Source organism: Squalius cephalus (assembly GCF_949319135.1).
Source record: "Squalius cephalus genome assembly, chromosome: 1".
Lineage (NCBI taxonomy): Eukaryota > Metazoa > Chordata > Actinopteri > Cypriniformes > Leuciscidae > Squalius > Squalius cephalus.
This window is the reverse complement of record NC_137122.1, coordinates 50,943,744-50,960,725: the sequence shown is the minus strand read 5'-3', so window position 1 is coordinate 50,960,725 and position 16,982 is coordinate 50,943,744. Positions and strand designations below refer to the sequence as shown.

At 39.1% G+C, this 16,982-nt stretch overlaps 2 protein-coding genes across 3 annotated transcripts; one reads left to right on the top strand and one right to left on the bottom strand.

Moving 5' to 3' along the window:
* Positions 1-5,201: 5,201 nt before the first annotated feature.
* On the top strand, positions 5,202-6,152 carry LOC307166267 (G-protein coupled receptor 183-like; the record flags this gene model as incomplete). Its single annotated transcript, XM_079884490.1, has 1 exon — positions 5,202-6,152. One exon carries the CDS (start codon positions 5,202-5,204, stop codon positions 6,150-6,152), a length of 951 nt encoding a protein of 316 aa, XP_079740616.1.
* Positions 6,153-8,705: 2,553 nt separating this feature from the next.
* On the bottom strand, positions 8,706-16,812 carry LOC307159338 (zinc-binding protein A33). 2 transcript variants are annotated; one of them, XM_079872642.1, is made up of 6 exons: positions 16,101-16,812; positions 14,044-14,139; positions 13,730-13,960; positions 13,629-13,651; positions 10,997-11,115; positions 8,706-9,662 (listed from the first exon to the last, which is right to left on the bottom strand). In XM_079872642.1, exons 1-6 carry the CDS (start codon positions 16,497-16,499, stop codon positions 9,133-9,135), a joined length of 1,398 nt encoding a protein of 465 aa, XP_079728768.1. In that variant the 5' UTR covers positions 16,500-16,812; the 3' UTR covers positions 8,706-9,132. The 2 variants fall into 2 exon arrangements, with proteins under 2 accessions (XP_079728768.1, XP_079728769.1); XM_079872643.1 differs by having other exon boundaries at positions 13,730-13,954.
* Positions 16,813-16,982: the final 170 nt, after the last annotated feature.

Below are 16,982 nucleotides of genomic sequence, written 5' to 3'. Positions count from 1 at the left end.
ATGAGGGCCTATGGGCCGGTGGTATAAAACCAGGACCAGTCCCAAGATGCAAATCAGCCCCCAGACCGAGTTTTGGAGCATGTAAGTCAGAGTCAGGGGAGAGGTGTTGTGCGATGGGCTGGATCATGCCTCACCGAACCCATTTATTCTCTCTGATCTGACTGACTTTATGCAGCCTTTTCACTGTCCTGATAAAGTCATCTTTATAATAATGGTACACTGTGCTTTTGTAGGAAGTATTACAGATTCAAGTTCTTAAATGTTTTGTCAATTTGGAATGATTAACATATTGGCTAAATTATTTTCAGACAAATTGAATTTTTTTATTATTCCAAAATGGACACGTGGGAACACTGTAGGCAGAAAATATAACAATTTAAAGATCTCTCGCTTTTTCTTAGAAAAGCTGCTCTTTCCCATTTCTAAATTGGATCCATATGATTCAAATTAATCCAAAGTAATCCTAATGAGTAAGTTCTAAAACAACACACTATGAGCTTTTACCAAGAAAACACCCACCAAAACAGTTCTGATCCTGTGAGGACAGATGAATCTAGAAAACACAGTCTAATTCACCATCAGGGACCGAGTCCAGAAAGCACCTCAAAAAAGACCCTCCCTCCTACCAACAATTGTAATTCCTCCTGTGCTCGTGATGTTTATAAAGGCGAATCCACAATCTGACCCGCATCTTTACGACTAAAATCATCTATCTGGTAAGAAGCACACTTTTTCTTGTCTTTTCTATCTTTTCAGTCTTCATGTTATGGATATTGATACCCCTAAATACTTTTATGCATGCCTTAATAATGTAATTATTTGTGCCATAGGCTTTTTTCTTTAAAATAATGGTTGTTTATCTTGCAGTTGTTTAGGTTGTGCGGACAGTATGTCCAACTATTCTAACTATAAAGAGTTGTTAATATTACAATGTAAAATGACACTGATGGTAATGGGAGATCTTTGGTACATTTTTTAAACTTTGAAGTTTTCATATAATAGGATTGTTTTTCATCATTTTTATAACGGTAACTATTAAAATATTTTGATGTAAAATTTTACTTGCTAGATTTAAAACTAGCTAAATTTTTTACCATTCAAATACAAGTACAAGACTTGTTGGTGGATGGTGAAAAAAAAGGTCTTTTGGAGAAGGGAAACTGATCATTTACTCATTCAAAGTTTTAATATTTGTCCCATTTGTCCCAAACCATCTTAAAAATACTGGTGCAGTACATTTTTTGGCAAAATTAGAAGAGAAATCATCTATGTGAATTCAGTAACTGGTCATACCAGCAAAGTGATTTAGAATTTTTTTTAGAGTTTAGTAGCATCATGTTGACTAGCATGTGGGAAAACAGTGTTTGTTTCCATTACTGATTATAACATTCCTCTGCTATTATTTTGGTGAGAGGACACTCACTAATAATAATATAATATGTTTTACTCATGAGTCCTCTTCAAAAGAACAAAGTTTTTTTTCTCTCTCTCTCTTTGCATTAGTACTACTGTACCTTTGCAATTTATGCCTTTTCTGGTCTGCTTTAGTCATGATGGAGTCAACACTCGAACCAAGTGAATATAAAGTATTTATCATAACATTAATATTACCAATATTATTATCAGTATTATAATTATAAACAGTCAAGCCTTCATTGGGGGTGTCTGGCTCACTTGGTGTAAGATCAGTCACAAGTTGGATTTCAAAGATCCATTAGAAGAGCACACAATACATTTTCAAAAGAGAGTTTGTTTGCCATAACTCTTGCATGGAAAATAAGAGATTATGTGACCGAATCCCTGGCAAACATATTTATTCTTTTTCATTTAATATGAGAATTGATTAGCTTTACCTCTGTTGCACAGCACTATTAACAAAGATTCACCCCACTATATGTTTGGCTTCAGCAGATGTGAAAGGGGTGGTGGGGAGGAGAGTAGGACAGGGAGCTCAAAAAAGTGACCAAAAGGTCAATTCATTCATTTATTTTCAATTTAAGGATACAACCCCTTAAAACTGCCTCAAACTGCTTTCACCAGTTGATGAAATGATCAATCAAAAACACACCTTCTTGCAATCTATACTTTTGCTAAGTTGGTGTTGCACCTGTCACAGAGAAGAGGGTGGAGGGTTGTGGTTGAAACTTGTTTGGCTATTTCCCTGCCATAGTGTAATGATTATGTAAATTAAAGTTGTTTCAGATATAGCATACGTGGTTAAATTTTTTTTCTTCTTCTTTGAAGCATGCATAAGACCATGAATATACATTAAAGGAGAACTCCGGTCAATTTTAACATTGAGCTCATTTTTTTGTAAATTTGGAGTGCTGTCAGTACAGAGAACAACGACAAAAATCGGTGTTGCCTACACCGTGTTATCCTCTTTTTAAAATTTGCACCCTGTTGACTTCAATGGGGCAAGTTTTAAACCTGCTTTTAGCCTCTTAACATCCTTGATGTGTCATTACAAGTGCCCAGGTCATGTGAGTGATTCCTTCAGAGTGAACACGGGTGAATCTGACTGCAGTAGATGTGAAAGATATGGATAAAAATGATAAAATTTCAGCCAGCGCACATACCTGTATTTACATCCCATTTTTCGGCTGAAGTCCACAGTAGTCGATTGTCGAGTTCACGCGTATAGGTTTAGTACGTACGATCATGCGCCCGAACTCGACAATCGACAACTGTGGACTTCAGCCGAAAACAGGATGTAAATACAGGTATGAGCGCTGGCTGAATTAACATCATTTTTATTCATATCTTTCACATCTACTGCAGTCAGATTCACCGCGTGTTCACTCTGAAGGAATCACTCACATGGCTGTGCACTTGTAATGACACATCAAGGATGTTAAGAGGCTAAAAGCAGGTTTAAAACTTGCCCCATTGAAGTCAACAGGGTGCAAATTTTAAAAAGAGGATAACACGGTGTAGGCAACACCGATTTTTGTCGTTGTTCTCTGTACTGACAGCACTCCAAATTTACAAAAAAATGAGCTCAATGTTAAAATTGACCGGAGTTCTCCTTTAAGGGAGTAACAGGTCAATTCTGTTTTTATGTTGACTTTATCTTGATTTAAAGCAGTGTTTCCCAACCCTGGTCCTTCAGTACCGCAACAGTAGACATTTTAGATGTCTTTCTTATCTAACACTCCCATTTCATGTGTTGGAGTCTCTACTTAATGAGCAAGTTGAATCAGGTCTGATTATGGAGACATACAAAAAGTTGTGTAGTGTTGGGCGTACATCGGGACCACTATTAAGAACCACTGATTGAGAGTGTGTAAATAGTTCACAACAGACTTCTCAAATAACTTTAACACTTGTCAAAATCAAGTTTCCAATTTCCCCCTCTAGCTGGTTGAAGTCCCCAGAGCTGAAGGAGAAAAACACAATTGTTTAAGATCAATCCCTGGGAGCCTCCTTATCCTTTAGCAGACGTGCCACTGGAGAGAGTTTAGCCCGAAGGCAGAGAGAGTAGGGCCACAAGGGTCCTTCTGAGACCCTGGTGGAGCAGTGGTACAGAGAATGACATGACAAGAATACATGAAGCTTGCCGTCCCTACAGACTTTACTTAGGGTGGTGCTTCACATAAGCTCTACTATAAAGGAGACTTTGTGGTTTGACATGTTTTATGTTTCCCAACTTTTGTCCTGGAGGACCCCCAGCAGTGCACCTTTTGCATGTCTCCTTATCTAACTGTAACACATCTATTTCAGGTCTTGAAGTCTATGGTAATGAGGTGTTTGATTAGAGCAGGGATGTCCAGTCCTGGTCCAGGAAGGCAAACTTCCTGCATGATTTATTTCCTACCCTAATTAAATGCGTCTAAACCAGCTTAACAAAATCTTCAAGATGACTTGCAGGCATGTTTGTTGGGCCAAGTTCTGCAGGACATTCACTCTCCAGGAGCAGGATTGGACACCCTTGAATTAGGGAGACATATCAAATAGGCAGTGTTGGGGGTCACTCCAGAACCAGGGTTGGAGAAAAACAGTGTCAATCATTATTTAAAATCATGCAACAGATGACATTCCTTGCAAATCAATTTTCATGTTAAATCAATTCTATTCACAATGTACAAGTGCAGCTCCCTTGCATAGTCAAGTAGGCCCTTATCCAAGCTGAGGAAATGGGGCTGGTCTCATGTCTGTCTATTATGGACCCTGAATTCCCTCTTGACAGTTGTTCTGCACAGATGTGTTTTTGTGTACTTGTGCTTGTGCAGTGGCTCCCCTCCTGTGGGTATATGTAGCGGGATAACAGGAGAATACCCCCGGGGGAGACACTGTTTGTCATAGCTGATGTATTGTCAGATCTCCAAATTTGAGATGATCCATGAATTGCCATTAAGATTGAATCTGCTCAGATGCCCTGTACCAAATATAACTCATTACCACTCATGAAAGTGTACAACTCTGCTCCTAAAGGACTACTTTCCTGCACACTTCAGTTGCAACCCTGCCCCAAAACATGAAGTAATCCTGTCATTCTCCAGTAACCCGAACACCTTGATTAGCTGGTTCAGGTTTAGTTGAAGCTAAACTCTGTAAGACAATAGCACTCCAGGAACATAATTGGCTACCCCTGGGGAAGCTTACAGTATAATTCCACGTGTACAAATGCCATGTTGGCCTTACCCATACACAAAAGAAATATATTTGAAATATATTTCTTTTGTGTATGGGTACCTATTAAGCGGTCTACGTCAGGGTTACCAATCCTGCATAGCTAGTTTCCTGCATGTTTAAAGGCCCATGCATGCAATGGAGCTAAAGTCTGCAGGATTTTCCTGTCCAGGAGCAGGATTGGCTGCCTCACTCAGAGGACATAAGCCAGGGATGTCCAATCCTGCTCCTGAAGAGCCAATGTCCTACAGAGTTTAGCCTACCCCTACACACCTGTGTGGTTTACAGTCAAGGCATTGATTAGCTGGTTCAAGGATGCATTATTGATATGCAGGACAGTGGCCCTGTGGACCAGCAGGTTTGGTCAGCCCTAAAATAAACACTTCACCATTCAAGGCTCTATCTAGTATAAAACAATCTAAATCTGATATCCATTTCTAAAACATATATCATTAATGTTAACAGAAACACCTAATTATATTGCCATGTCAGATATGTTCAATTATCTTTATAATGTAATTTTCTCCTCCTCCAGAATTTCATTCATTGGTTTCAGTTCCTTAGAAGTCATGGAGGGTCGACTATCTCACAACACAAGAGCAAGATACATCCTAAAAAGCAACCTGAATTCCTCTAACCTAACGACCGATTCAGTCAATACGACGCTCGCTTTCAGTGTGTTTGAAGGGTGCGAACATATGGTGAGTGGTATCCTTTTTGACCTAACTATACAGTCCTTTAATATGATCATAGGAATACCTGCCAACATCATGGTCATTGCAAACCTAATAAACACCCGAAATGAGCCTTTAACTTCTGACATCTTCCTGGGCTGCCTGGCTTTCATGGACGCCTACTTCGGATTTATGACAATCATAGCATTCCTCAATCTCTACCACTGGAGGAGTGCCATGGGTTGGATGGCTCTGAAGTTCTCCTTTGGCGTTAAAGACACCAGCGGGCCGCTCTTCCTCTCGTGTGTCTGTCTGGATCGATTTATAGCCGTTCTCTTCCCCATCGCATTCGGACAGTTGAAGGACATCAAATACAGGGTCGGTCTGAGCATCGTGGTTCTGCTGCTCACTTTTGCTTATGCTTCGGCCAAAACCGTTGGTGGCCTGCCCAACTTTGAAAAGGTTTTCACTGGTGAGGTCTTGTTTGCTTTCACCTGGATGGCGGTGTGTAACATGGCCATCCTCTGGGCCCTGAAACGCTCACGAGGCTCTGGTAAAGATGAGATGCACCCTATGAAAAGAAAGGCGTTTAAGATGGTGCTGTCTATCTTGATCATCATCGTGACCAACTATCTCCCTCTAGTTGCTCTGTTCCCCTTTGAAGACCACTATCCACATAAGATCTTCACTTGCTATGTGCAGCCAGTGGGTTATGCCTTTTTAAACATCAGCAGCACTATCCAGCCCTTAACTTATTTGTCCCGCCTGGAGAAATTACCATTCTTGCCTGATTCTTGTGTAAAGAAGTTAAGCTGCAAGAAACAAGACAAGCCCTCAAAGGAATGATAACCTTCGCCTGAAATAATGTCTGAAATATTGCTTGAAATATTTACATACTGTAGCTTAATAGTTCTGCATTTTCATAGCTCTTCAGTTTGCAATATTCCTTCTATATAATCTATTATAAATTGAACTTGGATCAGCAAAAATAATTCTCTGTTATGTTCTATCTCTGTTATGTCTTTGAATTGTAACACTGAATTCTGAATATCAAATCATTCATTATGCAAATTTACATTGTTTGTAACTTCAAGCATTAATATTATATTTTATGAATTCTAATGAAAACATTCAAAGGTTAATTTAAAGAGTTGTGGCGCCCCCATGTGTAACAAAGCAAAACTTAGGAAAGTAGTTTTTTTGTTGAAAGTTGTCTTTTTGTTGAAAGTTGTTTTTTTTATCTGTTTTTAATGAACCCCAGAAATAAATTTGTTCAAACATTTTGTTATTTGTCATCCTTGACCATTTCCTTAAATTGATGAATGTACGTTCAAATGTGATCCCATGAGGTTTTGTTGTTTTGACTCATCATCAGTACATCCAGTGGCTTTATCTTTTCTGAGTCTCAGGTTTGTGTTGTTTCAAGAGCTTTCACTGCAGTCAAACAAAGCTTATAGGGCCCAGAGTCCTCCACCAGGGTATCCTGGCTCTCCTACTCATTGAAAGCTAGGTTACAGGTGAGTTAAGATCTGGATAACATTCATAACTGCAATACATGCACCCAATAATGGCTATAAGATCTTAGATGCAGGGATGTCATGCACCTCGGTTTTTTTGAGGGGACACCAGTTACAGTTCTGGCACATTTTCCTGTGGCTGTGAGTCATGATAGTCAAGTGGTGTACTTTATAGTATGCATGCATGGGTCTGTGTTCAAATCCTGATACAGTATAAATTCTTATAATAAACCAAGCAAAATTTCAACTGAACTCAACTGCAGTGATCATCCTGCAGCAGCGGAAATTGACTTTTTGATAACACCATTGTGTTTCTTGGGGGGAAAAACCCTACCACAAATAAAAAATAACAAAAAAACAAACAAAAAAATCATTAGGGCTATTTACTATTTAAAATTATGAACTGAAGCGAGAACAAACAATCTCTGCATTTGGAAGAGCATTTTGTGAATCAGAGACGTTTGTCTGCAGCTCTTAACATAGATTCCCTAGCACGTTTCACAAAAGGGTTGACATTTAAATGAATATATTCTATATATTCTGTCAAATTTTGGATGGATCTGCCCAACAACCAGTAGGCCTGTACAAAAAATCCTTTGAATCAAATATTTAGCCTTCAAAACATAGAATTTCTGTTTCTCAAAACAGAGGAAAAAGTGACAGTTTTGGAACATTATTAATTTTGCATCTACAATAACTGTTGAACTTAAAGGGATAGTTCACCCAAAAATGAAAATAAGCCCATGATTTACTCAACCTGAAGCCATCCTAGGTGTATATGACGAATACAATCAGAGTTATATTAAAAAATGTCCTGGCTTTTCCAAGCTTTATAATGGCAGTACAAGTCCATACAAGTGCATCTATTCATCATAAAAGTGTCCCAAAGTGTTGCGTTCTTGTAGGAAAATTTCCATATTTAAAACTTTATCGATTAAAATAACTAGCTTCCGGCAGACGGCCGTACGCAAGTCGACTTACACCAAAAGAGTAACACTTGACGATGTATGACGTAGGATGTAGGAGTAGCGTAAGCTTTGACGCCTCTCGCGGTTCAAACAAACAGGGCTGGTCAACCGCGTTCGTCATTACGTTGGAAGTTGCATTTAAAATCCATTTGGATTCTGAGAGGACACGTGCCTCCTCAATCACTGAGATATAATCACTGACAGATTCAGAAAACAATGTGCATTTGTTTGAATGGTTTTTAATAGCAATAAAGATAAGCTTGCAAATTAATGTGTAGAAATTAAAATTGGAAGACAAGGTCACAGGCACATTAAAGGACAAGTTCGGTATTTTACACTTAAAGCCCTGTTTTCAGATCGTTTCTGATGAAATAGAACGGTTAAGATTGAAATTTGGACACATGCTGCTGGCCCGAAAATTTTCGGTTTCTGTGGTAGCACCCCCCCCACCTCCACAATGGCTGCATAGGTGCACTGGAACAATCCTTCCTAAAACACATTAAACTTTCGTTTACAAAGACGTGAAACTCATCGAGTGGTCAGGGGTGTTCACTGATATGCTCACACAAAAATCGCTGCAAAAGATGCTTTCCAACAGGTGTTTTACCATTCGTTGTAAAACTGTGGACCTATTTTTCCAAACGCCTCACACCCGTACATTCTTCCGTTGAGAGCTTGAATAATAGACGGCGGCGGAGTAATACCGTACCTCACAGCACATCCAATACAAGTCAATGGAGTTGGACAAAAACTACGATAAAACTTGTTGGAAAGCATCTTTTGCAGCGATTTTTGTGTGAACATATCAGTGAACACCCCTGACCACTCGGTGAGTTTCACGTCTTTGTAAACGAAAGTTTAATGTGTTTTAGGAAGGATTGTTCCAGTGCACCTATGCAGCCATTGTGGAGGTGGGGGGGAAAGCGAAAGAAACCGAAAATTCTCGGGCCAGCAGCAGCATGTGTCCAAATTTCAATCTTAACCGTTCTATTTCATCAGAAACGATCTGAAAACAGGGCTTTAAGTGTAAAATACCGAACTTGTCCTTTAAGGGCATGTTTACACGACATCGATGTTAAGAAGTCTTTGGGCTACTTAGTACAATACCAATACCATGCAGTGTGCATCTATTTAATATAAGTGTAGTGTACTACTAAGAGGTTATGTTACCCTACTGTCTGCTTTAGCTCAAACAGCAGAGCATGGCAAGATCAGGGGTTGATTTCCAGGAGATGGATGAACTTATAAAACGTAAATCGCTTTAAGCATCTGTGTGTACAAATGTGTATTTTCACAGTATATATTTTCAAAATTATCATTTCTCTATTTTAAATTATACTTTCATGAAGACACCAACACATGCTTGGATAGAATTCGCAAAGGATGCTTGCTCTGCGTGTAAAAGTATGGCAATAACTTTTCTGTAAAGACCTGTTTGAAAGTGTATATAATTTCCTGACATGAAGGCTTTGAAAAAATCACTTCCCCTCTGTCCCAGTTCAGCTGAACCAAGACCCTCTGCAGTTTGTCCTCCACTTTTAGAGATGTTGGGGGTGATGCCATAGCCCTGTATTGCCCATCACGAAGGCAAATGGTCCAGAAGCCATTCTCTGGTCTCGCAGGTACTTCCTGATTTCTCTTCACACGCTCGCTGGCCAAGCCCAGGATCCAGTCCTCGTTGTCACCAACCTCGACCTCCCAGCTGTGGCTTGCTGAGTTAAAGGCAGTGCAGCCCATCACCTCTGCGCTGATGTGGAAACGCTCAGGGTTACTGGGGAGCCCTTGGTTTGGGGTGCTATAGTGGAGACTGGTGAGGTCATCGGAGAGCGTCAAGCAAGGGTGGGCTGTGTTTGGGTCCAGAATTATTGGGCCTGACAAAAGAAGACAGATGTTGAAAACATACAGTGAGCATGTTTACATACACTCACTGATATGCTGATAACTCACAAAAATCAAATTGATTGATTTAACTAATTGTCCTAGCAACGCAAGCAAAGTGTGTTTACAAGACTTTATTTAAAAATTAGGTTATTGCCTGGTAGTGACATAAAAACCCAATCATTCGTGATTCTGACTTTGAGTATTCCAGTTGTTATGTGAGAATTGATGTTAAATAAGCCAAATTTTCACTGTACGCTTGACAGTAACATTTGATTTGGCATAGGTTTTATGCCGGATGTCCTTCTTGACACAACCCAGACTTAATATTTTCAAAACCTTGATTTGGATTTGTTAAAATTGCCATTGTGAAACTTGACTGGATTTTATTTGGCAGAATATTTTACTGTTTTTAATATTTTATTTTAATTATTATTTTTATAATACATGAAATGCTCAACACTGTTTTGTTTTTTTTGTCATTATATACTTTTCAATTTTGAACCAGTGCGAGAACACATATCATCTCTGCATTTGATTCTGTTCAAATCATATAGGCTAAATGCCATATTTTGGCTTTAAAACAGAAATTCAAAAAAAGGTGACAACTTTAGGACACTTTTATTTTGCACCTTTTTTTTCTTGCACCATGCACCTTTACTAGTTTGGGATTTAATACTTTCAATTAAAGGTTGTATCAGCGATTTCAGGCCCAAACATAAATGATCCCATTCATCTAATCTTTCCTAACGATCTGCTAGCTGCCCGCCCCATAAGCATGCCGTCAAAAAAACGCGTCTCTGTAGGCAGCCTAGGTTCTGAGATCTGCACACAAAAACAATTGGTTTCACCAACCACTCAAAACCAAAATAAATAGTGTTCCAACCAATCACCAACAGGGGTGGGTGTTGTGAGGTTTTCGCGTGCAGCCGTCATAGGCAGCCATGCACGAGTGCAAAACCTCACAACACCCACCCCTGTTCGTGATTGGTTGTAACACTATTTATTTTGGTTGAGTGGTTGGTGAAAGCCTGAAATTGCTGATACAACCTTTAAAGTTTAGAGTCCAAGTTTATTATTATTTCAATATTGTTTGATCATGATTCAAACCATTCTTTCTTTGAATAATTCTATTGTAGTTTGATTGAATTATAGCTAATATGACATCACAAAATCCCAATATGCAGTATGTGGTCCTATCTTCCATTATTAACGCAGCTTTAAATACTTATAACTATGCAGCAAAATAAATTGACTACAATAACCCAACCAAAATATGGTTTCAAAATAAACCAACATGTGTCCTTTACTTTAAAGAGGTACTTACTGTAAGGTGCAACTGCCTGCATGCTCTCCCAGACCTTGTACTTTAGATTCCCAAGATACTTAGATTCATCCAACAAAGATCCAGACATGTATTCTGGATCCTGTAATGTGCTCCATGTTCTGCAAATAAAAAAATAAAATTATATATACACACACACACACACACACACACACACACACACACACACACACACACACACACACACACACACACACACACACACACACACACACACACACACACACAATACATACTGTCACAACGTCAGTTTGTTCTGTTCTGTTTAGTTTATCTGTAAATTAGTTCAGTTCTTTCTTCATCCGCCCCTGTCTGTCTCTATAGTGTTTGATTGATTGTTAGTTCAGTTCAGGTGTGTCCTGTTAATTTGCTCTTCAGCTCTGTCTATTTAAACCCTGTGTTCTGTCTTGTTCTTTGTCAGTTCTTAAAGCTACACTGTGTAATTTTTTAAGTTGATTCTTTGCAAAAAACACTTTGTTCTTTCAAAATGATGTGCTCATTAATGTGTAAAACTCATTAATGTCTACCAACTAATCAAGTATTCTCGTAAGCGTAGAATCTGCCATTTAGAAAACATACGAGCGGGTCGCTCGAATGGCGGCAGCCATGTTGCGCCTCCATCTTGAAAATACATTCGCCAAAGAGGGACATACCTGGAAATTCAAGCTTCGCCTTTCGCGTTTTGACACTCAGTGGCACCGTGACGAAGACGAGGGGGAGATTACTCGCGACTGCCAGCAGATTTGAAATAATACGGCCACCATAGGAGTTGAAGGTCCCGTTCTTCGTGATCCCATGTTTCAAACTTTAGTTAGTGTGTAATGTTGTTGTTAGAGTATAAATAATATCTGTAAAATTATAAAGCTCAAAGTTCAATGCCAAGCGAGATATTTTATTTAACAGAAGTCGCCTACATCGAACGGCCGGTTTGGACTACATCCCTCTACTTCCTTCTTTAATGACGTCACTAGAACAGTTTTTTGACTAACCTCCGCCCACAGGAATACACAAAAAAAGGGGGCGTGGTCTTGTTGCGCTCCCACGGAGAAGAGGAAGAGTTGCGTTTGTAGAGTGTGTTTGTCGCCATGTAGTCGAGACGCTGTTATTTTCATCCCGGAGTCCAATCACCTTTGTTTGGCCTTCCCAACGGGCAACGTGCGCTAAGCTGCTGTCGAATCTCAACACAGGAACCGCTGGCACAATCAGAACTCGTTACGTATTTCTGAAGGAGGGACTTCGTAGAGCAAGGAAGTAATCAGCCCGTTCTTAGGACAGTGAAAACAGCGGTATACAGATAAGTAAATTGTGTGAAAAATACTGTTTTTTTACACGCGAAACATGAACACATGTTATATTGCAATAACAACACAAAAAACACACGAAAAACAGGACATTTAAAATGCCCTCGGAATGGGAGGGGCTAGAAAGTAATATTCAGTTGGTAGTCATAAACAATTTCACCGCTAGATGGGAGAAAATTTTACACAGTGTAGCTTTAATGTTGCGTTTAGTTGGTTGTTCTATTCTTGTTCTGAGATCATTTTGTGAAGTTTGAGTTTGTTTTTTAATAAAGCTGCTGCACGTAGATCCTGCTTCCTTCATTTCTCCAACCAATTGTAACACATACAAGATCTTGACCAAAAATGAGAGGCACCTCTTGATGGAAATAACATCACAACATTTATTTCCATCAAGAGGTGCATACATTTTTGGTCAAGATCTTGTACTGACAATGCAAGAGTCCAGTACTCTGTAAAGTCTCCTCCAGCACATCCCAAAGACTTTCAATGAATTTAAGGTCTGGACTCAGAGGTGCCGATTCATGTGTGAAAACGATTCTTCATGCTCCCTCCCAACCATTCTTTCACAGTTTGAGCCTGATGAATCTTGACATTGTCATCCTGTAATATGGCCATGATGTGTCTTCCTACATTGTTTAAGAAATGAAAAGCTATACACTCCATCAATTAGTGTTACAAGAACTGTTGCCAAACATAAAACATGCTAGAAACATAATAATCACTGCAATAATGATCAATTGAGCATTTGCCTATTTAAATCCAAACAGCATTTTTTTTGTATAGTCTTCTAGGACACAGACATAAAAGAATGACACGGAGAACATATTTTTGTACTGTATATAGTTCCCCCCTGCGAATGCAACCATTTTTAGGTTGCGACTCTTAATTTTCACAGAACCACTGAATTAGAAGCAATAGCAAAAACAAAAAAGGAGAAAGCAAAGGAAAAAAGTAACAGGTAACACTTTACAATAAGGTTCATTAGTTGATGTATTAACTAACATGAACTAACAAAGAGATATTTGTTACAGTATTTATTAATCTTTGTTAATGTTAGTTAATAAAAAATCCAGCTGTTCATTGTTTGTTCATGTTAGTTCACAGTGCATTAACTAATGCTAAAAAAATACAACATTTGATTTTAATAATGTATTAGTAAATGTTGGAATGAATATGAACTAAGATTAATACATGTTGTAGAAGTATTGTTTATCCTCAGTTCATGTTAACTAAGGTAGTTAACTAATGTTAACTAATGAACCTTATTGTAAAGTGTTACCAAGTAATGAAAAGAAAGTCATAGTTATTCTTACCCCTCTATTGTTGCTTTGAAGTTCTGTAAAAGAGAAAGGTGAATGAATGAAGGAACGAAAGAATGAGAACATGTTATTCAAATGTATTTAAAAATTCTCACCTGCAGCAATGTTAAATCTTCAGCGTTTATGGTTTGCTCCATTTTCCTGATCATGTCTGTAAGAGATGATATCCTCCGTCCATTATCATCGTCTCTGTTCTTCACGGCCGCGACCCGCCGCTCTTCCTCCTCCTTCAGTCCTGATAACCTGCGCTCTTCCTCCTCGTACAGAAACTGATGAAGCTTGAGAAACTCATCCTTCATCTGTCTCTCAACCCGCTGAGCCTGATTCTAAGACAAATAACTGACATTGAAGACACCTACTGACTGACCTTCTGACAAAAGTCACTTATCTGATCAAATTAAATATTTACCTTAATGTGCTCCAGAGTAAAGGCTGAAGATTGTCTTGCTTTATTGTATAATTCCAGCTTATGTTGCAGTATCTTTATGGCAGCACACATTTCATCCTGCAAATGAAATATCTTTCTTTAAAGTAAAACTAAGGATATATTTCTCAATGCCATGTGGGTAACACTTTACTTGAAGGGGTGTACACCACCATTACACCACTGTAATGTTAATGACACATTTATGACAGGTTATGATGTATTGGTTTATGTCAAGTTGTCATATTTGCACCAAAAAATGTCATAATTGAGCGAATGACACTTAATGACAATTTTCATAAACATGCATAAAACCTCCTTCATAATCATGACATGTGTCATGTCATGATTATGAAGGTTTCATGTCAGTCTTATGCACACCCCTTCAAGTAAAGTGTTACCGTAATGTGCTCAAAACAGTGCTTCAGGAACGAGATTTTGCTTTGGGCATCAAAATTAAAAGTTAGTATGTTTATTTATTTCGCTGTCCTAACAATGCCTTATTATTGCCCAGTTTCACAGACAAGGCTTAAAGGGTTATAGTTCACCCAAAAATGAAAATTATCCCATAATTTACTCACCCTCAAAACTTTCTTCTTTCAGTCAAACACATTCAGAGTTATATTAACATGCGTCGGGTCAGAGGTCACGCCGGAACTAGACTCTTATACGGCTGTTACCGGAAGCCAGTGACTATAGCTAATAAAGTTATGGATATTTTTTTTACACAAATGCATCACTTCGCTTCAGAAGGCCTTTATTAACTTTATAGATTACTTTTCTGATGGATGGATGCACTTATTAGGTCAAAATCTCAGGCTCTATTCGCTTACATTATAAAGCTTGGAAGAGCCTGTTTTTTTAAAATATAACTCTGATTGTGTTTGGCTGAAAGAAGAAAGTCATATACACCTAGAATGGCTTGAGAGTGAGTAAATAATGGGATCATTTTAATTTTTGGGTGAACTAACCCTTTAAGTCTAGTCTCAGGTTAAAATGCATGTTGGAGCTAAAAGTTAAAGTCGCCATGAACCGGAAGTTACAAACGACTTTTCTCCAGTGTTGTGACGTATTTCCAAGTGAAACGGAATATTGAACAGAGGGCAGGGTTTTACTCTCCTCTCCAGGGCGCTCCTCTTCTCCATCTCTTGCTCATAGCAGGTTTGAGGGGAGTTGCCACGCCCTCGCACCATAGCACATGACAGGAAGAGAAGAGAAGTCGTTTCGAGGGGGGAGGGAAGGATAACATTAAAGAATTGAGAACATTAAGATTGATTAAAGAATATAAGGGCACATGAATTTTTAAAAATTAATGAAGTGCGCAGATAAATCATTTGTAATAAACACTACAATATTACATATAAAAATACGAATGGTAAAATTTGATTTCATGGCGACTTTAACAGTTAACTGAAAGTGAATTGCACTGGAATATTTTAATTTCCATTGCTCTGTCTCAAGATGCACACACGTAATGTTTTTGCCTAAAGCAAGTTTATAAAAGCTACTTAAATGTCATCATTTTTAAATGTCAAAATATAAAAAGACATAAATGTCAAAAAAGGCCTAATGTCTTAATCTAAGCCCTGTCTGTGAAACTAGGCCAACATGGTTTGTTGCATTTGCATTTAGCATTGTGTCTTTTTTCAGAGCAGACCTACAACCCACTAGATGAGAACAACCAGTGCAGAAAAACTATATGAACAACTGAAGCACTTTTTCAATACAAACTTCTCTTTCCAGCAGCACTACCTAATCCAACGGTGCAAGTACACTTTGAAAGATTTATGTCACATTTTGGATGGAGTCGATCACATTTTTCCAGAATACAATAGGACGCATATGCCACAATGGGAGCTCGAAGAAGGGGAATGAAGAAGGTGTTGTTTGAAAGCCTGCCATGATCTTTTTGGCCGAACACTGTGATAATGTCAAAGCAAACTTGATAAACAGCATTCTTATGCCCTGCCGCTGTAAATCTTGAGAACAGCAACACAATGTTACACAGTGTGTCGAAACAATGTGGCTCTGTCAAACTCTACCTTGCAGTCCAGAGCCGCCTCTTCCGTGGGAGAGCAGTCGTGACCTTTGTGCATTTTTGAGGCTTGGCACACCACGCAGATGGGCTCCTGATCCACCAGACAGAAGAGTTTGAGCTTTTCCCCATGTCTCCAGCACAGGGTGTTTGATCCAGGCGCACCGCCCTGGCCTTTCCCCAGCTGAAAAGCTTCACACAGGTTTTTGAGGGCCCGGTTTGAAAGTGGGCTTTTCTTGGAGGCTTTTCTCCTGCAGACGGGGCAGCTGCGAAAGACTGCGCTCTCCCAGAAGTGCTCCAGACAGCTCCTGCAGAAACTGTGGCTACATGGCAAAAGCACCGGATCCTGGAAGATGTCGCAGCACACGGGACAGGAGAGGTCCTCTTCGGGAAGGTTTGCAGACATGTCCTTTAGCAGGTACCGCTTTTTTTCCGGTTTTAAGAGGAGGGCTGGTTGTCTGCGTTAGACATCTCAGCTAAAGCTTTACAGGTGTTCTGGTTTCATGGAGCACAGCGCTGATAATGCGTCTGTCTTGACATGCAACAGTAGAGAGGGAGGGGTCTGAGCACTCTGAACTAGTAAAACTTGAAGTGATTGTTGAATAATGTAGAGAGTGGATGGTAGTTGATCCACTTCCTACAGCCCGTTCCTATAGTCAAATTCAAATAGTAGGTGTGGTTTCACTATTTAAGTTCTGCTGCCCATAAATCCATTATTAATATATACACAAAAAGGTTCCAAAAGGGGGCTTTTACAGCGATGCCATAGAAGAATGGTACCCCCCCCCCCCCCAAAAAAAAACTTTCAGTGAAAAGAACCATTAGTGTAAAGAACTTTTAAAAAATCCAAGCCTTCCACTATATAATACAACTTTTTTCCATAATAAAG

What these genes read in the sequence shown, in the direction of transcription:
- LOC307159338 (XM_079872642.1), bottom strand. Translation starts at nt 16,499, where the DNA reads ATGTCTGCAAACCTTCCCGAAGAGGACCTCTCCTGTCCCGTGTGCTGC. An exon ending in AGGCGGCTCTGGACTGCAAG is followed by an intron (nt 14,140 to 16,100) that starts GTAGAGTTTGAC and finishes TTTCATTTGCAG; the next exon opens with GATGAAATGTGTGCTGCCAT. An exon ending in GCAGGCAGTTGCACCTTACA is followed by an intron (nt 9,663 to 10,996) that starts GTAAGTACCTCT and finishes TTCTTTTGTCAG; the next exon opens with GCCCAATAATTCTGGACCCA.